The sequence below is a fragment of the Pelophylax lessonae genome, assembly GCF_965119305.1.
Source record: "Pelophylax lessonae genome assembly, chromosome: 5".
NCBI lineage: Eukaryota > Metazoa > Chordata > Amphibia > Anura > Ranidae > Pelophylax > Pelophylax lessonae.
Window position 1 is genome coordinate 445,210,211 of NC_138772.1, and position 22,745 is coordinate 445,232,955.

The following is a 22,745-nucleotide window of genomic DNA, read 5'->3' on the forward strand; positions in this document are numbered from 1 at the left end:
CAAACATTTTCAGAAAGATTTCAACTGAATAAGCCAGTTGTCCTAGATCAAAATGATTGTGTGGCCATAAAAATAAATATCAAGTAACAACAAACCTAAATGCGGCAAACCCAAGATCTGAATTACTCTCGCACTACAAGTAAAACACACTAATACAAAGACCCTTCATGCCGTACCACAATAATATTCATTCTTAACAACACACTCTGCAATGCTGATCTACAATCAGACTGGCGCCTTTATTGCCTGAGCAGAAATGCATCAGCAGTTATGTCCCTACATATACCATTTACACACACACACTCAGCCATAGATAAATTACTACAGATACTGCAATCATTGACTAGTAAAGTAAAAAAAAATAATAATAATAATAATATTAATCATTCAGCCACTGACTTCAGGTACAGTTTTATCTTTTATTCACTAAACAGTGACCATCCTGTGACTTTCAGAATTCAGTTCAGTTTGCCCAGCACTTTATTAAAGACTTTAGCTCAAAGATGTTTAATTCGTCTATAATAGAGATCCAGGTATCAGTGTCAACAATATAGTTACCAAAAGACTATATGTGGCATCTCATTTGGTACCCTGGCTAGCAGATTGATCACCTCAGTCATGCAGGCATATAATAACTTTTTGACAGAGGTTCCTGATATTATTATTTATAGAGAGTTACTAGGGCAGCCTTGTAAGTCTAGTTGCATGGATAGCAATTGTGTGCTTATTCAACATTATAGTGCAAAAAACCTGTGTGGTTCAGACTACTGCAAAAACTTTATATTTGTTTTCATAACTCTAAAATAATGACTTACTATGGGTTATTGCACAACACCCCCCCCCCCCCCAAAAAAAAAATTACATATATGAGGTATGACAATTTAATTCCAGGGATGGACTGTAAAAAAAATGCTTGTGCAGGAGCATCGTCATAGTGGAGAATCCACTTGTCATAGTTCTGGTATTTTCCTCTGAACAGATTTCTGTAATCTTTTCTGAATTTTCCAAGTAATAATATACCTGTAGTGAAATTCTATTTAAATGTAGTGCCGCACTCCCAAATGCTAATGTGCTAGTATCAGCATCCCCCTAAGGAAGCCATGTGACCCTGTGGCGAAACACGTAGGGTAGGGGCCAATCTGTTGTCACGTTGAGGCACGCATTGTGAGCATGGAAATACTGTCTGATTGTCTTATACCCACAATCTAAGGACTGAATGCTTTTTACCATTTGGTGCACTCTAAGCACCAGGAAAACGTGAGTGTTTTTATACATATTGTCTAATAAACTGGTTGCTTTAAAAGATCAAGCACTACGTCCTGCTTTGTCTCTTGATGATTTGGGTGTATGGCAATAAATGTAAGAGGAGGATTCTAATCTCAGGATTGCCAGCAAAGGAGTGAAACAGTATAAAACAGATCCCCAGAGAGGAACAAAAAGCGCATATAGACCTATTGGTTGGTCTTATCCCCCAGGTGAGGGGATTATCACTAATGTATGTGGATGATTGGAGTACATAGTGGTGAACCCTAATGCCCCATACACACGTGCAGATTATCTGCAGACTTTTGTCTGCAGACTTACCTTTTCTATGTAGTGCAAGGGCCTGCCGGATTGCATACAAATTGAAAGTGTTTAGGTTTGACCTCATATTATATGGTTTTGGTAAGTCTACAGACAAAAGTCTTCAGATAATCTGCACGTGTGTATGGGGCATAAGTAAGGAAGCAGTCGTTTGGATATGTAAACACAAGCCTGTTTTTTTATGAAAAATTGAGCATATGCAAGCGAATCCATACCAAAGGACACTTTACGGACTGATGCATTGTTTGTTTTGTTAATCTTATATATGGTTTGATGTGATATGCTGAGTTTGAAAATTGCTATGCAAACAGATTTAAAGGGATACCAACACATTAACATTTGGGAGCGCGACACCACTTATGAATATAATTTTGCAGATTGATACACGTTTAGAGAGTGTGTAAAAGTGTGAGCGATCCGCTTTGTAAGTTTTGGAGTCTTATAGCAACATAGCAGCATGCAAGTACACCCATTTTTAAATGTACCCGTAGTGAACTATCTCCTTGTGATAAAAAAACACACCAGCATGAGTGTACGAGGGTTGGCACTCTGTCCACATTTGCATCTGTCCTTTGCATTTTTGGCTGCCCACTTCTTGTCTCATCATGGACATCTTCTTGTCCCTCCTTAAACCACCTATGCCATTCAAAAACACTTGACTTCTACATGGAATGTTCACCTGTTTTAACTGAGCACTTTTGCAAATTTTCACACAAAATTTGATGATTTGATGCTCCAAATTCCTGTCACTCATTTTCAGCCAACAGGACAATGCCCACAAGTATTATTTATTCTACTACTATGTAAAGACTGAGTCAGCTGGTCTGCAACCCAGGCGAGTACAAGTTAGAACATGTCAGAACCTGCTCAAGTGCAAATGGCTGTGTAACTGACCACCATACTGCTAAGCCGTGGGCATTCCAGGAATTAAATTGTCATACCTCATATAAAGCCATCAAGACAAACTTTTTGTTTCACTTTGGATAAAATAGGGAAGGGTTAAAGCCCCAGTCAGGCCTTTGCTATTTGTCTACTATTCATTATATTTGTTGGGAGATCTGACTTAATTTCTAGTCCCAGAGACACAAGGGAAAATGAGAGAAAATTGTTTCAAAGTGAGGCAAAATTCGCTGTGGACATTTGCCACCAGAACATGTGTTCCTCATATCTTGTTCTGGTTACATCTGAAAAACATTGGATTTCCCATCACTTTTTTATCCCAGTGAAAATGAATCTCCCAAGTGGGAAGAAAATTACAATAAAAACCTGACAGTGGTTTTAACCACTTGCCGACCGCCGCACGACTATCTACGTCGGTGGTCAGCCCCTCACAGGCAAAGTGACGTAGGGCTACGTCGCTTGCTTATGAGGGTCTAGGGAGCGAGCGCGCGCCCCCGGCGGCCACTCTGCGATCGGCGGGGGAGAGGGAGAAAGTCAGGCGGCTTGTGTAAACAAGCCACCTGTCATTCTCCTCGGTGTAAAAACACTGATCACACGGATCTACTATGTAGATCCGTTGATCAGTGTCCTTACAGCTCAAGCCACAGCCAATCACAGTAGAAAGCACGCCCCTAGGGAAACACACAGCCCCTCCCTCTCAAATAAAGTTAACCCCTTCACTACCAGTGTATTTTTACAGTAACAGTGCATATGTATAGCACTGATTACTGCAGTAATGTCACTGGTAACCCCAAAAGTGCCAAAAATGTCAGTCAAGGGTCCGATCTGTCCGCCGCAATGTCGCAGTACCGCAAAAAAAAACGCAGATCACCGCCATTACGCGTTAAAAAAAAACAACAAAAATGACAAAAATCTTTCCCTTTGTTAGTAAACGCAATAACTTTTACGCAAACCAATCAAAATACGCTTTTTGCGATTTTTTTTACCAAACATAGGTAGCATAAAACAAATTGGCCGAAAATGTTAAAAAATTTAGATTTTTACATTTTTGGGGGGGGGGCGGAATTTCATATAAAAAAATTTGAAAAATATTGCTATTTTTGCAAAATGTACGCTGTTTTTTTGTTTATAGCGCATGATCAAAAAATCGCACAGGTGATCAAATACCCCCAAAAGAAAGCTCTGTTTGTGGGAAAAAAAGGACGCCAAATTCGTTTAGGTACAGTGTCGCACGACCGCCGAATCGCAAAATACCCCCTGGTCAGGAAGGGGGTAAAATCTTCCGGGGCTTAAGTGGTTAATCCTTCCTCACTTTCACCTATCCAAAATGGATATAATTTAAAGTGTGAAAACACTGGCTAACCATATGGATCTGGGTATGTATACAATAATTAACCATTTAATCTGTACAATATAAATTATTATTTTTGACAATCCAATTCCTATAATGTAAGTATTTAAACTCATATGTACCAGTTGACCCCAGTGATGGACAAAGTGCAATGGTGGAGCATTCCTGGACATTCCCTCCATCTATTGAAAAACCAGGTTTTAAGTGAGAACTGTACATCTACAGTTTACGGCTAACTTGACTGTATAATGAGCAATTTAGGTTTGTATGGACTTAACATGGATAAGTAGAAACCAAGGAATTAGCGATGTCATCATTGGATCTGTTCATTTTTTAGATAAACCAAGTTTGTTGTAGAAAATGGCATAGTTACACTATTTTCCTGCTATTTATGAAACCGTAAAGCAATAGATACACATCATCTACCTCTGCCAGCAAATAAATTTAGTACATACTGAAAGCTCCTTAAAAAAAGACCATTTTGACTGGTAGTATATGCTTTCATAACTAAGCACAAAAATATAACCTAAGGGTGATCCTAGTACTTCGACGAGGACTTAACACAAAACCTAGCTATGAAAATGCTGCTTATTTTGCATATTGTTTCACGTCTGCCTGTAATATTCCACCTCAACCTAGAAATACCCCATAGCCCTGCCTGAAACAGATGCTCGGCACAATCAAACAGTGACTACGGATTGTGCAAGAGATAAGAATTAATAATATTAACACTGGAAATTCTGTTTACAATCATGTTAAATGTGTATGTCTAGAGCAGTGATAGCGAACCTTGGCACCCCAGATGTTTAGGAACTACATTTCCCATTATGCTCTTGCACTCTGCAGTGTAGTGGAGCATCATGGGAAATGTAATTCCAAAACATCTGGGGTGCCAAGGTTTGCCATCACTGGTCTAGAGACTTGTATTAAACCTTCAATCGAAATGGAATGCTTAGAGAATGTGCTATCATAGAAAACCATGATGCCTACATTATCAGCTGCATGTATCTAGCTACTGGACAAGAGAATGAGAAGATATGTGGACACCAACTAAAAATAGTTGCATACAGTATGTTCATACTGGCAAATGTATATATCTATACAAGATACATCTCGGACCATACTGAACTGAGATGAGCATTAATCCCTGCACACACAGGGCGAATGTTGGGCGACAATGGTCAGTTCAATAAAACCGACTGATATTTGACCTCTGTGTGTATGGCAGCCGGTCTGACAGAAGCCGGGCTTAAAGCAGACCTTGCATTATGATAAAAGCATGTGTCTCTGTTTAGTCCACAATATGGTGTGCATAATCTGTCTTTAGTTCTGGATTCGCCATGTTGGGGTAGTCTCAGCATGGACAAAAATCACTTTTAGATGCACCTTCCTAAACAGCCTTCAGATGCACAGATGTAACTCTAGGGAAAAAGATTTCTAAACATTATATATCAAATGATTACTGAATGTTATATATCACATTATTAGCAACCTAGTACAATTGCACAATGTTAATTTTATTAGCATGGCAATGCCAAGGTGAACCTCAACCTAAAGCGGTCAGTAAATTATACTGCTAAAACGCGATTTTATTCAAGGTCATGTTAAGTGGACTGGTCATTTTTACAATGGGGAAACTCTAACTTAATTAAAATTCCTGCAAATGCTGCATAGGAAACCTGAGCATATTGGCGTATTAAAACCAGACGTGCTAGTTCAACAAATGTAATGGTAGAACCACAATAATTCTGCAGCTCCAAGTGAATTTTTAGGCTGGAAGGGAATCTCACAAAAACGACTTCCTTCACTATATTTTAAGTAGACAATTCAAAATGCTATAAAATCTTTTCAAAGTATTAATATATTGCTCTTACTTTATAAAGCTCTGCAGATGGCTAATTTTCATAGAATACATTACAATTTGATTTTGCTCTTATGTACTTTTTAACTGATATGTTCTATACTTCTTAGCCTATATACAAAATAGAGAACTATATTAACACTGGAGCATGAGAAATACTAATAAATAACATAGCCCAACTATTTATCACTTATACATCTAACTTAGATTCAGGAATATGATGACTTAATTTTAATTAATAAATGAGCACAATACATGTTTGTTCATGCAACATTCTTCAGTAACCATGCCTTATCCTATGGGTTTTTTTTTTTATTCAAATATGTGATGAGCACAAAAAACGATCTACATATCCTGATTGTATTCACACTATTTGCCCCAATAAAAAGGCTAGATGTCTCACAGTATTATCTGTAAGCAGCACTTTTAAAAGGGACCGATTGGACTCTCAAACTGAATACATAATTATCTGTTAAAATAAGATTTCTTTGTTTTCAGATATTTGTTGTTAAAATTAAAAATGACCATACAAGGATATTTATTTGGTCTACTATGATTTAGGTAACTGAATGATAAATAAATAATGCACAAGACAGCAATTATAATAGCACATGAATTTGGATAAATAAAGCCATTCCACCAATTTTTATATTTTCAGCTAAATTGGTGCTATTTTGATTTACATGTCTATGGCAGGCATATATCATAGCCATTAATATATTTTACAGCTATAACCTTGGGACAATGGTCTTGTAATATTTGATTTATAATAATTGTATGTTCATTTCCTAATAAACAGCAAATACTGGATTGTTTGGCTTTTTAACATATTAAATTATGAAATATTAAATTTGATTTAAAGTGTATGTATAACCAAAACTTTTTTTTATTATTATCTAGAAAAAAACCCTTGTTAGGCAATAAAAAAAAAAACCTATGTCCCCGCTGGGAAGACCAACCTTCTCTATTTGTCCTGGAGACCACTGTCACAAAACAGATTTGATGGAAAATCTAATAATAATTTACGATTGTCACCAGAATAGGAGTAGGTTGCAAATGTTCTAGCTATGTTAAACCATTTAAGAGGGAAAACCCTCTTCCTTTTTAGAGCTGTCCTCCCAATCCTGTTCTGTCTCTGGGCCAGGAAGCAAAGAAAGTCTACCCAACAGAGCAGACGGTACAAATAGATGAGTTTTAGCCCTTTCCTTTTGTCTCAAAACCACTTTAATTGGTTAGATTTTAATAATAATAAAGGTGCAGAAACGTAGAGTGCAATAGCTAAAAAAAACACTAATCGGCCACTTTTTGGACACAGTTTTCATATAAGAAACAAAAAGGCTGCCTTTGCTGCCGTTTTATTCTGAAACTGCAAGTTGCCTGACTCTTCATTTAATACTTTGTATTACTACAGCTCTAAAACTTTGTATTCTTTCAGCAACACTGCCAATTTGGCTTGGAGAATCACATAAGCAGCTTTAAAGTCTGAAAAGTCGAGTTCCAGTAATTGCTCTTAATTTCAATAAATAAATGCTGACTTTTAAGATTCTCTAGCCAGTGGTGATTAAAGCCAAACCTTTTTTCCAGGTTTTGGATAGGGTGGAGAAGGATTAGAACCTGAAGTTGCACTCCAAAGGTGCTGAGAGCCTTCTATATTAAAAAGCTTTGCCTATACGCTCTTAAAATATGACACCTGATCCTCCCCCTGAAATGCTATAATACCGGGTATGAAAGATTTCCAACCAAGCAGATTTTACCTACCATTTACCAAGAAAGATGTAGTTTAGCCCTAAAATTAGAGGGGTAAATGCTGTTACTGGTAACAGATCAGATGCCTACTGCAAGCTGCATCAGACAGATCTGCTCTCCTTCACTGGAAACTTCAAATATTTGTCTGTTCTCCTAATGGATCCAATGGGTTCAACATTGTTATTTTCTAGTATCCAGTGCAATATGGATATACGTGTTTCACAGTTCTGTGATGTTCAAGGCCACTATGTGGTGTCCATATCTACAGACCTTTGTGGCTACACAGTTCCTTAACCATCCATGATATTGATACATCTATTTTATGTGGCTAGACACTAATTTACAAATTTTGCAACAACACAAAATAATCAAATGGAGTCCCATAAAGGAAAATCTGTAGCCTTCTCATTGTTGTGGCAGGACTTGTTTGGAGGCACCTCCCAGTGCCCTCTATAAACTTTTTTTTTTTTTAATAAAATAGTGTGAACTTTCTCAATGAATATTAGATTACAGGAAACATAAAGGATGCACCACAGTCCACCAATTTTGTTCACATTTTCCAGTTGGCTGCAGAGTGCTTGTTGGAAAATGAGACAGTATGTGGGAACGGGTAGGCACCACTCATTTTGGAGCACCAGAGTACTTTAGGAATAAAAAAAGAGAATGTTCTGACATTGAAAAAAGTATGCAGACAAGTCCTGCTGCCGGATTACCAATAATTAAAAGGTTAGGTTCAGTTTGCTTTAAAATTGTGTTGTCATACATTTCCACCTATGTGGTCTAGAGCTGAGTATGGGAAAATAAAACAAACAATCTGGTTAATGTATACTGGTGAGGGAACAAACTGGATGCCTTTGCTGCCATTGTGCTATATGCTGGGTGCCCGGGGTGCCCCTGTGCCTTTAAGGAGGACTAGGCTACCTCCAGGGCCACCTGCCCTCTATCTATCCATTAAAATGCATGTGCTTCCATTGTGGTCTCATAAATCTAGATGGGTTAGGACTGCAGATAATACAGGGTCCCGTGAAGTAGCCTTGCAGCTTACTCATGCGTTTGCAAATGTGCGCTAACTAAACCCGTTTTTAAAGCATATTGTTAGACAGGGTAAGTCATTAGGCAGACTAGTTGGTGAGTTGAGCTGGGAATTTTTATGGTTTTGTTTTGCATGTGCAGCCCTTCCATGTGCTTCTTGCTTTGAAGGCCAGTTATGGATGGGGGCAGGGGCAATTTTGTTTGTTTAATCCGGTTAACCTGTCTACATACTGTATACTTTATTGTCTTAGCCCAATCTTTAGCAGGAGTAATGTTGAAAAGGATAGCAGATACGCACCCTCTTCTAGGCAGAACATGATTCTGAAGAGGCGCTGCAAGATAAGCTGACCTCCTGTGCTGACAATACCCAAGATATGCTCAATTCAGAGGGCGGGCCATACTGTATCCACATGTTTGGCAGTGGAGATAAAAAAAAAACTCTATACCCAAACAAAATATTCTACCTAAATGTATAAAGAGAGTGGTCTTTAGATTATAGATAGAATAATTTTAAATGGAAGATGTGCTATAGTCCTAAAAGCGTTTCAACCCTATAGATACAATATAATAAATGAGCATCCTCCAAGGACAGGAAGCGTGTTACTTGCAGAATCGCCTGTTAAATCAAAGGGGGGGGAAAAAAAAGCCTGAAAAAAGAAAACTAATACAGCCACCACACCTAAGGACTAGTAAACTGCATTATATTACATTTTTGTTCCTGGGTTTAGATACACTTTAAGAATCACTGCAAGGAGCAAATAACCCAAAGAAAAATGCCGTAACCTATACTTCCTAACTACCCCATATTTTGAAGAATTATCCCTCTTTTGAATTCAAACCCCTCTGTCCCTCTTTAGTTTTCCCTTTTTTTTGGACTGATGTCTTGCACAACAAGTAAAACTAAACCTTTTATTCCAATCTATAAATTATTGCATTTGTTATTCTGAAAATCCAGTATAAAGGAAGTGGTGAAAAAAATCTTCTTGGTGCTCATAACAAGGGGCATGGGAGGAACGAGTCCTTTGCCAACAATGTTTATACTAAAAAGTGTTCCTCTTTAGCATCTCAGAAAGGTGAGAGGTATGGCAACCTATAGCTATCGATCAGAATTCACTTTAAATGAATTAACACCAGATCAAGAGTACTGATTGGTCGTTCTGTATTATGCATTGAGTGCTTTGCTCTGGACACTGTTTTCTCAGTAGTTATTAACTCTACCTGCTGTGACTCTCTATAATACCCCATACACACGTGCAGATTATCTGCAGACTTTTGTCTGCAGACTTACCTTTTCTATGTAGTGCAAGGGCCTGCCGGATTGCATACAAATTGAAAGTGTTTAGGTTTGACCTCATATTATATGGTTTTGGTAAGTCTGCAGACAAAAGTCTGCAGATAATCTGCACTTGTGTATGGGGCATTATGGAGGACTGCTCACTGACAGCCGAAAGGACCGTACACACGATAAGAAAATCGGAAGTTAAATTTCGTCAGATGAACGATCTGCTGATTTTTGGATCGTTAGTATAGTGCTTTCGACAGCCAATTACAAATTTTGGAACGTCAAAAACGGAATGTGCAGGCTATAAAATTGTTATTGTACGTGAACACAACATCCAATTTTTGTTTAATTAGTACAGTTTTTGTCAAAAAAAAAAAACGTAAGAGCAAGACTATGCATGCTCAGAAACGAAAGAATACATACAAAACAATTCAACACATTACATCACTTCTGGAGTTGAATTCTGTCGTACGAGAATTTTCTTATGAAAGTAACCTCTTCACTTTCCATATGAGCTTAGCATGCAACAAAAAATGGATAAAAATTTGTCTAATAAGCTGATCGTGTGTACGAGGCTTAAGGCAGGCCACAGACAGTGCAAATTCAATTTCTTTCCTGCAATCACAGGTGCTGATAGGGGAATCCATCCTGAAGAGCAATTGTCTGCTCCCGGCAGGGGAAGCCGTCCCCGCAGGGAGAAGACAGTGATTATTGCTAGTGGCTATAGCAGCTGTTAGCAATAATTGCAAGTGAATCCGGCAGGCTGGTTGTACCTAAGTTGATCGATTGATCAGCCTGCGCACACATAGTTTGAATCCTGGACGCCCATGGATAATGCAATTTTCTCTACTTCCCCCCATGGGTGGAAGGAAAGAAAATTGCTTGATTCCCCCATCAACACAGTCACTGTTGATGGGAGAATCCCTCCCGCAGCTCTATTGTATTCTGCTGGTGGGGAGCCTTCCCTGGCAGCAGAACACAGTGATTAGTGTTGCCAGTTTTTATAATTTGTGATTTTACAAATATTATATAAATAAACATTTTTATATTTTTTATTTTTGTAGTTCCTTAGTGCCTTCAAAGTCCCATTAATTAGGACTTTTTTTGTTGGCAATTGTTTAGGGATGTGGCACCTGATATACAACAAACATAACTTCGCAACATACTATTTGCTGTTATAAAAAATGATAAAAAGTGATGAAAAGTTTCTAACATGGGAGAAGTGCAGTACATATTTTTGGTTTACTGCCCCAGACATTCTATTCTATTTTTAAGGGTGTTCCACCAACATACTTAGGGGTACTGGATACAGATGAGTAGAATTCTATGCTGCATCCTCCCTGCTCGTTGGACCCTGGGATGTGCTGCTCCTCTGCACACCGGAGGATGTCGGAACAATTCTCCAAGACTAGAACTACAATAAGAAGGCATAAGAAATTAAAATGAACCACAATCAGAAAAAAATGTCAGTCTAGGCTGTGTACAGTATATACGGGACTCAATTTGAACCTATAGCCACTTACAAAAAGTTGATCAAACAAAACCAAAAAGTTCTATCTGTACATTAGTCCTAAAAACAATAACAAAAGTTATCATATAACAACAAAAAAGATGCAACTAAACCTTTGTATACTGCTTTTTTTTCAGTTGCTTGTGTATTACCAATAGGTTACTATATACATATAAAACCTGATGGTTATTATATTGATGCCTACAGTGAAAAGTTCAATGTTTAGGTACGCTTGCCTGATAGATAACATTAGTATGGCTTGCATATTTATGGGTATGATTTATGCCATGCTTCCAATGCAATTCTCTACAGTGTTGTTGCATAGTTTAGGCTAATTCAATTGTGCTTTAAAGCATACCTCACAGTAAAGTTCATACTATGTTTAGTATCTTCTAATTACATGTAGCACACCTGGTATCAATGACAAACATTCCGATAGATAATGCAGTCTGTTGATTTCCAGCTATTGGCACGAAACATCCCAGCTGGCCACCTAGTGGCTGAATCCTGCCAGCTGTGCCAGTTCTGACAGGCAGTTACTATCAACCAAACGCTTCTGTACTTCATAGCACATGGGGGAATATGAGACAGCACACTTGGAAGAGATTACTGATCTCACCTTATAAAAAAAATAAAAAAAGGAGCTCCCAACGTCCTAACATCCTCTCCTTGCACTCACAGAGCATCTTCTACCTGTATTTGGGGAAAAATCAACCTGCACAGTGACTTGAGCTGACTGTCTGCTGTTATAACATGTCTTTCTATAAGTCAGGTCATGAACTACCCCAACACCAATGAGGCTACCTAGAAGCATCTCCAAAGTAGGCATTCAATTAAGAAAAGAAAAATTGAAATTTTTCACATATTTAGAAAAGATTGGGTTATGCTCAAATATGTACGATGACAGCATAGCTTGTTCCCCTCCGTTTTCACCTGGTGATCTGGCCAGTAACACACCTCCTGTATTAGAGTCCCCCCCCCCCCCCTTTGGATGAAGAAGAACAGGGGGCACCTTTGAAAAACAGTATTGTTAATCAGGCGAGAGGGGACTAGAGTTGCCACCTCATCCCTTTAAAACAGAACACAAATTAATTACACAGGTTCTGAGGCTAATTTAATGCAGAGAAGGCTCCAAGTGAGTTTAATTACCACCTTAATCAGCCACAGAACCTGTGTAATTAATATGTGTTCTGTTTTAAAGGGATGAGGTGGCAACCCTAGAGGGGACTGTTAGATATACTAGCAGATTTAACTAACAAACTGAAGTCAAACTCTGGCTGACACCTTTTAAGCAGTTACAGCAAACAGTTGTTTTTCCTTTTGAGATAAAGGTTTTACATACATAAATAAAAGCTGATCGTTGTAAGCAGTCATGTTAGTTGTAAATGGTTTGTCTCATTCCTCTAAATGCTACATCTGCTTGTTTTGTTTGAAAAACAACAGACTTACTGGCCAGATGCCTAGGTAAGAATTATGAAAAGAAAACTTAAAAAAACCAATGCAGTCACCGCATCTAAAAATGGGTAAGCTGAAATATAATAAATACTTGCTTTTGGGTTTAATACTGCTTTAAAGTAAATCTGTCAGCCATTTACAAAAACTTCAGTCCTACCTGTTCTAACTACTGTTAATTAGAAAAATCCTTATCTGTGGATCCCTCTGATTCTGGATTCAGATTGAAACTAAAGGCTTGACCGTTATAACTTTTGGACTAGGCACTGTATACTCATCACTAGAGGGAAGAAGGAGAGAATCCCTGGTGCTTCACATCCACAAGGTTGTGATAATGAGATAGACAACCTCAGCCTGGGCTCCTGCCAAGCCACGCCACCCTACGTTTTGCTCTTCCCCCTGGAGCTTAGTCATGACTAAGCTCCAAGGGGCCAGTGAAACGCATTTGGAACATGGCATGGCGGGAGCCCAGGCTTAGGTTTTCTCTCTTTTTATCACACAACCTCATGGATGTGTGGCACCAGGGATTCTTTCCTTCTTACCTCTAGTGATCACAGGATCTGGGAGGAACTCCATTCTTTCACCAGTACTCCTGTAGCAGCGAACACAGAACTATTTATACTACCCCCCAAGTGAAAAACGAGCCCGAGCCGCACACCAATTTATCGTGGTTAACTGTATACTCATCCTTAGCCTGTTCAGTGAGAGTGCTTCAGAGCTATTATTGATCTGTCTTTGGACAAGGGATATTGGGTAATTCAAGTTGGCTAACAGGTAAGCTGTACACTGCAAATCTTATAACCGAGATGTAAATGTCATGGAGCAATTCCAAATGTGCTGTTCCCATATTTCTTCAGTATTTTTTTATTCCTTTAGGAACCATTTAGTAAAGTACAGATTCATAAAGGTAGAGCACAGGTTTACCACTAACAATTAAAAAATGGAGAAAACATATTTTGTTGAGGTAACCAGCCCCCAACAACCCTGTTGCTACTGATTAAGGTGTTATCAATTTTTCCATATGTTTGTAGTTCATATAAAAGGCACGTGTTGCACAAGGCGCCATACTAAACTCGGTCAGGAAAATGGACTGTGACTATCCAAACTATGTGTCAGCTGGGGTCTCCTCTTGGGAATTCTCAAAGGATGAATTTATTGCTTCCAGGAAAGGCCCAGGATAGGTTTGTGCTATGTGCTGGATTCCTTTGTCTATGCTGCTGTCTTCATTTGGCTCTTCCCTGGCGCTGAAGGCGGGGCAGGATCTGGTCCGTGCATAATTTGGCTCCGCTCTGGTGTTGCCAATCATCTCACTGACTGTGCTTATTGGGGAGGCCTGCCACCTTCTCCTTTGCAACTGATCTTCTTTGTGTTTAATGGAATACCAGGCCAGAAATATAAAAATGAATCCTAAGAATTTCAAACCAGCTGCCAGTCCAAAATAAACGAAACGAAATGATGTCACGTTGTATTCCCAGCAGGAGCCTTGCACTCCACAGTCCTGCTGCCAAAGCATGCACGTTGTATCAATAACAGCCCCGAAGTAGATCGGTGTAGGAATGTAAGCTGCAAAAACAAAGACACGTTGGGGAGTTTGGAAATTTGCATCATTTCACACAATAAATAATGTGCAATGAGACACGGTAGGTTGCCAATGTAATTACAGAGTGTTAGATGGAAAATGTATAGCTAGCTCTGGGGTTCTTTTTTATATAAAGTATACAAAGACAACCTTATTTCACTCCATGTTTGCATTTATTGATATACAAAGATCAAAATGTTTTAACCAAAGAGTCAAAGCCCGAGTTATGATTCTCTCAACATATCAAATAGCCCCGGTCATCTTTCGGAACTTAGCGTCAATACCTTTTTATTTACCTCTAGTCACTACAGCAAGTAAATTGAAAAAGTAAAAAAACACTTTAAAGGAATTTAGATATATACCTCTATACAGAACTGCATTAGCTCAGCAACGATTGCAGGCTGTTGAGCATTAACAGTTCTTTTCAGGTCTTGTCACAACATCCACTGAATTCAGGCCATTCCATAACTTAAGCCATTTAGCTGTTGACCTACTTACACGCTTGAGATCCTTCATCCTATATGACCCAACTGCAATTCAGCTTCATCTCATGGACTTATGGCCTAACATTCTACTTTAGAAGTTTCTAACACAAAGAGGAATTAATGGCTCCTTTTATACCAGAAAGGGGCCTGAGGCTAGTAAAAAAAAGCCATCACACAGCCACCACCATGTTTGTTGATATAGGGTCACTTTATTTGGCCCTAAGGTCCAATTCATACAGTTAGAACTAAATTCTATTTACCACTTAACGGTAGCAAAAAAAAAAAACAAAACAAAAAACAATTTCTTTACTCACTATTAATATATATTTATGGTCGGAGCCCTCCAACCGAGATAGACGTGAAACCACATGAAGACGCAACAAGACTCACAAGATAACATAGACCTGAGGTGTGTCATGGTCAGCTGGTCAGTACACCAAAAAGGGGGCAAAAATTCCAGTATAGGAAAAGCTGTTTTATTGGTATACATGACATTTATTGGGCAAGCTTGCTGAAGGCGTGCGACATCTCAACCTGGGGATTCAGAATGTAAAGCGGGTGGATTTCAATCTGCCTAATCTTCTCATGACATGACCTGGCACCCCATGCCGAGAGGTGCTCTGTTCCAGAAAGAGTGCCGGAAAACTGGTTAGGGTTGAGGCTTAGATTAGCCAGGAGGATGTGAACACGTCTGATGAACTGGCGAGCTGTTAGTGGGCTGGAAGGAAAAGGCAACAATGGGCTGGAGCTAGACTGGCTCAGCAGGTTTGATAACAATTGGTCCAGAACCGCTACTGGACACCATTCTTTGTGGGTCTTGAAGATTTTGATGTCGACCCCAGTGCCGGACTAATGTAGGACAAAATGGTCTTGAAGATGGACCAGATGGCACCTGCGTAGCACCTGGCAACTGGAGCCAATGTAAGTAAACTCACTGGGCCGTAGGAAGCCTTAGAAGGCCAGGTAGATAACAGCTTTGATGACCAGGCTGGGGAGCAACCCAAAAGGGGTCCGTGACAGTATGGCTGACATGTCCCGGAATGTGGAACTTGATATGGAAAAGCGTTTGCTACTGGCTATGGGCTGATGTTTCTGGATGCCACGCAGCAATACTTTGACCGCATGGATCGCGAACAACAAGGGTTTCCCAGGGGCTTGTAGGGAGAGGAAATGCTGGATACCAGCTAGGTACAGTCTGACAGTGTTGTGGGACAGGCTCAAACACGAAGGCCAGGACATGCTTGATGTGAACTGTGATCATCCTGGGGCATGTGGCTAGGAATTCGCCATAGGCGTTCCAAGCTGTGCGGTAGGCCTTCAGCGTGTTGGGACGACAGTGACTGGTTTATGAGCAGCGTAGCATTGTGAAGGTGGTCTTTTAGCCCATCATTAGCTGCGACCAAGTTGGGATAGGAAATGAGGTTGGGTCGGCTCCGAGTCTCTGCAAGAAATACAAAGGAAAATTGAGGCGGGACAGTGGGTCTGCTGCGAGATTGCACTTGCCAAGTATGTAAGTACAGTGCACATTGAAATTGTACTGAAGAGATATCTGCACCAGCCTGCATAGGAAGGACATGATGGCTAGGGACTTGGACCTGCCTTTGTTGACAATCTCAGCTGTGGCTAAGTTGTCCGTGGAGAAGACCGTGGTCTGTCCCGCCCAGATGTATCCCCAGACCTGAGCTGCCGCAACAATAGGGTAAAGCTCGAACTGAGGATGTCTGGCTGAACTCGGGGACCAGGAGGCTGCTGCATCTGTTACTATATGAGGCTGAAGCTGCTGGGATGAACCTGGATACACCGTTCCAGTTCTCAAGGAAGTTGTCCCACATTGCTAGATCTGCAGCAGCTGCCTGGTCTAGGTTTGGTCGGGGTCCTGTGCGTGGGAAAGGAAGATGAGGAGGCGAGAAATGAAAGAATGCCCCTGAGGGACAATTCTCATAGCAAAGTTCAGCATGCCTAACAGGGACCGCAGCTGTCTCTTGGTACAACTTTGTGAGGTGGTGAAGGCATGAATGACCGCCCTAATCCGGGACAGTTTGTCAGGGGGTAGGCTGGCCTGCATAGAGCAGGTGTCAAGGTTATTTCCTAGAAAGGTGATGGACTGCACGGGGCCTTCCACTTTATGCTCCGCTATGTGCACATTGAGGTTGCCGAACACTACCCTTAATTTGTCTAAATCTGACGGGGGCTCGTCGGGCCGTTTGATCAGTAGGAAATCATCCAGGTAATGGATAACTTTCTGCCACTGCGCCTGCTGAGTTAGGATCCAGGTGAGGGACTGAGCGAACGTATCAAAGAGCCATGAACTGCTCTTTGAGTTGAAGGTCATTTTGGTAGCAAAGTAGTATGAATCTCTCCATATAATGCTATGCTGCTGCCACAAGGAAGGTTCAATGGGTAAGAGCTTAAAATAATCTGAAATGATGCTAATGATCGACTGTATAGCTAAGTCAACTGACGCATACTTAAGAGAAAACTCTTCAGAAGGAATCAGTGAGTTAAGACTGGGGATGTGGGAGGAATGATGCGCGGACAAGTCGTACACCAAACGCAATTTATTTGAGAATTTGCCCTTGACAAGTCCAATAGGGCTAACTCTCCTTGTCTCAAATGGTGACTCAGCGTAGGGGCCGATAATGAATCCCCGGTCCAGCTCGATCTGCAACAGATTGTAAATAACCTGTTCATCAGTGGAGGCTGAGCAGAGGTTCCTGCACTCATGGGTGGTGTGGGGTAGGGTTATGAGCCCCATGTGGAATCCGGAGATAAACCCGCACACCAGGAATAGTGCGTATGTGGGTGACGGGTGAAAGGAAAGATACAACTCCAGCCATCGTACGTTCACCCAGCTCAGTCAGGATGAGTTGGGACGCTTGAGGGTGCATGTGCTCTTGGGATGAGCTCTATGACAGTTGACACAAATGTGGAGCAATCGGCATTGGTTGAAGTGCCATAGTTGAAGTTGTTGCAGATAAGCATCTTGCCTAGTAACTGGACGGGCCATCTCATTTGTCCACCTGAGGATGTTGCATAGGGCAAGCAAGCCTTGAGCGGCACTAGAGGTAGAGGGAAGGAAACCAAGGAACGTCTGGTGTCAGTGTTGGAGCACCAGTTTGCCGTGTGCATGGAGGACTGGCAAACAGCGCAAAGCGGTGAATGCAGACCTGCAAAGTGGCGGCAGAACAACTCATTGTCCACGATGCTCCAATTTGTGCTGGTTTGGAACTGGGCGAGTTTGGCTGTGGCTCTAGCTGCGAACGAGAACCGGTAGTTGTAAAACGCAGAGCCTCCGTATTTGTCAACCACGGCATGGAGGTACAAATCCATCTCTTCCTTCCTGCCGGGGTTGGCCAAGCACAACACGTTCCTAAACATGCCGAAGGCCAGCACAAACTCGGTGATTGACAGTTTGCGATTGAGGCTGGGGTCTTTGGTCTTTAGAACCACACACATGTTCCCCCAGGCGTAGGACTTATTATCGGCCAGATTGTGGACCGAGATGAGCAGGAAGGCCAGGTTAACATGGTTTCCCTCCAGGATGTCCTTCCTGATGCTGGCAGGGATGAGGTGTGCAAGAAAAATAGTGTAACTAGTGTCCGGCGTACCTGTGGGTGGTAGTGCCAAGACGGGCACTACGACCATGTCTAAGGGGGGGCCACTGTCAGGAGCACCTCTAGGACTTCTACTCTTGCCTGCACAAAGGAGACTGCTGCAGTCAGCGTGCCAATCATGGTCTGCAGCTGGGCGAGAGCTGAGGAGATGGACTGCAAGGATGCCTGCAGGGTGCCGGGTGCAGCTGCTGCTGGTGTTGGGAACAGCAGCCTGAATAATTTGGCTTTCCTGGCTGTGGCGGAGTGGGGAATGGCCCTATGCCGCAGCTCTGCCCTGAGGGACTGAGTGCTGCCTGGCCTTGAACCTCGCGGTGGGTGACAGAGGGGCAGAGGCAGAGTCCTCACTGCTGAACCGTGACATGACTCCAGCTATAATGAGAAAAGAGGGGAGTGTGTGTGTGTGTTTAAGAAAAGTTTCGGAAAATAAGAACAGCGGAGGAGAGACGGAGTACGTAAGAATAAGTAAGAAGCAAGGGGGAGGAAGAACAGAAAAAGGAACGACAGGCGTAGTGAAGAACACAATGCATTCCGGCAAACGCTGAAGAGTGGAAATTTAGAAAACTCGAAGAGTGCAGGGCAACCTAGGTTAGTCAGGAGGTGACTGGCCAAATAACCAATATCTCCGGTGCCTGGTCAGTATCATGTACGGACCTGTGAACCAAAGCCCCAGGGCGTACTAGGGTGGGAAGCTGCAGTCTGGTGTGGCCTAAGTAGGAATTTTGCGTTCTGTAGTAGGTGACGTATGGTTGGCCTGCTAACATCTGCATTGTCAGCAAGCAACTGTTTAGCAACCGTGTCTGCGTAATCTGAAGGTGATGTCCTTCAGAAAATAGGTAAGGAAGAAAATGTGACAGTAGCTAAGCGCCAAACCGGCAGCCCAATTCGTGTATGTGAGGTATCAAGATGAATAAAGTGTGCTGCAGGTTGATGTGGAGAGTATCCCACCTGACTCATGCCCTGATAGAATAGAGGTCCTGGCTGTGGCCGAGACTAATCTGGCGACCGGGAACCTGAAAAAGGTAACATGGAGGTCCAGGTTTAACCTGGTGTGAAAGAGAGTCCTAAGCCCGCCCCCTCCCCCTAAAACCTGACAAAACCCCCCCTCTCCCGGGTTAAAGCATGCAAAGTCCTGCATGTGTGTATGTATGTCCTATTACCTGCGAGAAAAACGTCCCGCCTTATGCAGGATGGAACAACCTGACCTCGCTGTGCCACTGGAGACACGCTTGCAACACATGTTGCAAGAAAGTAGCCTCAAAGGGAGGCAAAAACAAGCAGTAGAGAAAATTGGAAGATGTATGGGGATAACCAAGGCCATGCTGACCGGGTGACGTAAATAAATGAGCTGACACTAAAAAGAGGCATGCTGAAGCATGTCAGCGTTTGAAACCTAAGAAGTTGCATGAGTTGTAAGTGTTATTGGGCAAATGAGTGGTGTGAGTGGCGACTGAGAGCTTGTGACAGGAACTCAAGGGGGAGGTTGTGCTGTAGAAGCTCATGGTGCCTGAAAATGGGTAACGAGTGGTATGAGTGGTGACTGAGAGCCTGTGGCGGGGGGCGTTTTGTGGAAGCTTGTAGTGCCTGTAAACGGATAATGAGTGGTATGGGTAGCGACTGAGAGCTTGTGGCAAAGAACCTTGAGAAGCAGGCCATGTAGCAGAAGCTCATGGTGTCTGTAAACGGGTAATGAGTGGTAAGAGCAGTAACTGAGAGCTTGTGGCACGAACCTCATGGGGGAGGCTGTGTTGCAGAAGCACAATGCCTTTTGGAAAAACGTATTATACATATACATATACTGTATATATATATATATATATATATATATATACACACACGATTTCAAGAAAGCAGCCTCAACAGGGAGGCAAAAACAAGGACAAATCATGCCGAGTTATGAAGCTAGAGTATCGTATGTGTTTGAGGAAGTGCGACCGCATGAATGGTCTGTGTAACGACTGGTTGCTTGTGGCAGGAGCCCCACAAGTGAGACCTAGCTGCAGGAAGCTTTGATGTGTGTGACAACTGGAATCGACTTGTGTCGTTCCGAGGATACGAAACACTATGTCGCCAGTGCGACCAGGATTCGAACTGGGCTGTCGTAGAGTGTTTTGGTGCCACCCTCTCCTCCAAAATCAAACACATATCAACCACCCACCCCCCCCCCCCCCCAGGCTAATCAAAGTGCAGACAAGGCATCAGGTGGGGGTAATTTCCACTTCAATTAGCCATAGAAACCCATGCAAACAATACATGGTGATCTACAAATGGATGAGGTGGCAACCTCATAGACAGTCAATCATATAACCAGTGAAGCCTGTGTCGAGACAACAACTGACAGCCGCTCGGAGGCTTTGATCTATGAACGAATTGTATGTTTGTAGATGGGATGACAAGCAAGGCAGAGGGACCTACGAATCTACTATGCCTGTACCAAATGATGTCGGGACACAACCAACAACAACTTGGAGGCAGCTAAGTTGTACGAAAGGGATGTGGTATAGGAAACGTAACGAATCGTAACATTGGGTATGAAATGAAAAAGGTTCAAATCCTATCTGCAATAGTGAGCGAAAACCGCAAACGGGGAAGCCGCAACACACTTGTAATCGAACGCACAGACTCACGAACACGGAGTGAGCTGGGAAGAGTCGGCCCAATGATGTGTAGTATTGTGCACTGGAACCGACAAAGAACACAGGTGAGTGGACTGCTTAAATACCCCCCCCCCTTCCCCGGGCTCCTCCCATAAATTCAGGCCACCATACTGGCCTTCTAATATATATATAATGCAACAGGAAGTAAGGAACAGAGTGAGGCCTTCATGCTAGGGTTAAAATTACCAGTACACAATAAGCATTTGGTATACTGAATACGCTAACAGATCCCTGCACTGATGCTAGTTTACTGGCAATCACGTCAGAATCACTGGCTTTTCCATCACACACTCAAGAACAATAAACAGAGCTATAATAACTTGATATCAAATTGTGTTATCTTGCTCTTCCACCACAGAATGGGAAACCCATTGCTTGACCTCTCTATTGGGTCAAAATAAGTTTTATTATTGAATACAAAAAAAAGGCAGGGGGTACGATTCAGGCATATCCATCAGTAACAGAAAAATACAGCAATGGATATCATATCACCTTAACCTGTGAAGGAAATTTTAAGCCTGCCAACAGATAGCCTCAATTTTAAAGAAAAGGAACACGTTCTGAGCAAGATAGGTAGAGGTATTTTTACTAAGTGAACATGATGGAAGACCCAGCAAATATATTTTGGGACCAAGAGACACGACAGATAAGTCCTGTGAGCAGTTGCCAGTACACTATATTATTACCATAAGTATTGAGACGCCTGCCTTTACATGCACATGAACTTTAATGGCATCCCAGTCTTAGTCCATAGAGTTTAGGCCTCATGCACACAGGGCATTTTTACAGCTGCTTTTAGGAGCGTCAGACGTTTTTTCTTGCAGCTTAAAACGGCCCCTCCATGTTATTCTATGGCGTCATGAACACAGGCTTTTAGGAGCTGTAAGTGGCATAGGCGTTTTTAAACTGTAAAAAAAATCCAGGGCCAGCGCGTTCTAAAGCAGCAGCGTTAAGCTGTAATAACGCCAAACGCTGTTAAAGGCTGCATACAGCGTTAGGCCACATCAGACGTTTTTATGCTGTAGTAGTTGGATTTGAGGTTGGAAAATAGAAGTGGGCAGAGAAAGGCTGCCAAACGCTAATGCTGCTAAACGTGGCTAAAATGTACATTACCGCCAATACAAAACGCTTCTAAAAGTTTGTATTTACAGCTCCTTTTTTCAAACGCCCTGTGTGCATGAGGACTTAATATTGAGTTGGCCCTCCCTTTGCAGCTATAACAGCTTCAACTCTTCTGGGAAGGCTGTCCACAAGATTTAGGGGTGTGTCTATGGGAATGTTTGACCATTTTTCCAGAACGCATTTGTGAGATCAGTCACTCATATTGACGAGAAGGCCTGACTTGCAGTCTGGGCTCTGATTCATCCCAAAGGTCTTCTGTTGGGGGTTGAGGTCAGGACTCTGTGCAGGCCAATCCAGTTCTTCCACCTCAAACTCACTCATCCATGTCTTTATGGACCTTGCTTTGTGCATTGGTCCAAATCATTTGGTGGAGGGGATTATGGTGTGGGGTTGTTTTTCAGGGGTTGGGCTTGGCCCCTTAGTTACAGTGAAGGGAACTCTTAAGGCATCAGCATACCAAGACATTTTGGACCATTTTATGCTCCCAACTTTGTGGGAAAATTTTGGGGTTGGCCCCTTCCTGTTCCAACATGACTGCGCACGAGTGCAGAAAGCAAGGTCCATAAAGACATG

At 41.9% G+C, this 22,745-nt stretch overlaps 1 protein-coding gene across 1 annotated transcript in view; it reads right to left on the reverse strand.

Annotated features, from left to right (window-relative positions):
* Positions 1-13,515: 13,515 nt before the first annotated feature.
* Positions 13,516-22,745, reverse strand: part of SLCO5A1 (solute carrier organic anion transporter family member 5A1) — a 140,919-nt gene continuing 131,689 nt past the window's right edge. The window contains exon 9 of the mRNA XM_082259564.1: positions 13,516-14,281. Within this exon, the coding sequence (XP_082115690.1) occupies positions 13,824-14,281 (458 nt within the window). The 3' untranslated portion in view covers positions 13,516-13,823. The remainder of the gene's footprint in view (positions 14,282-22,745) is intronic.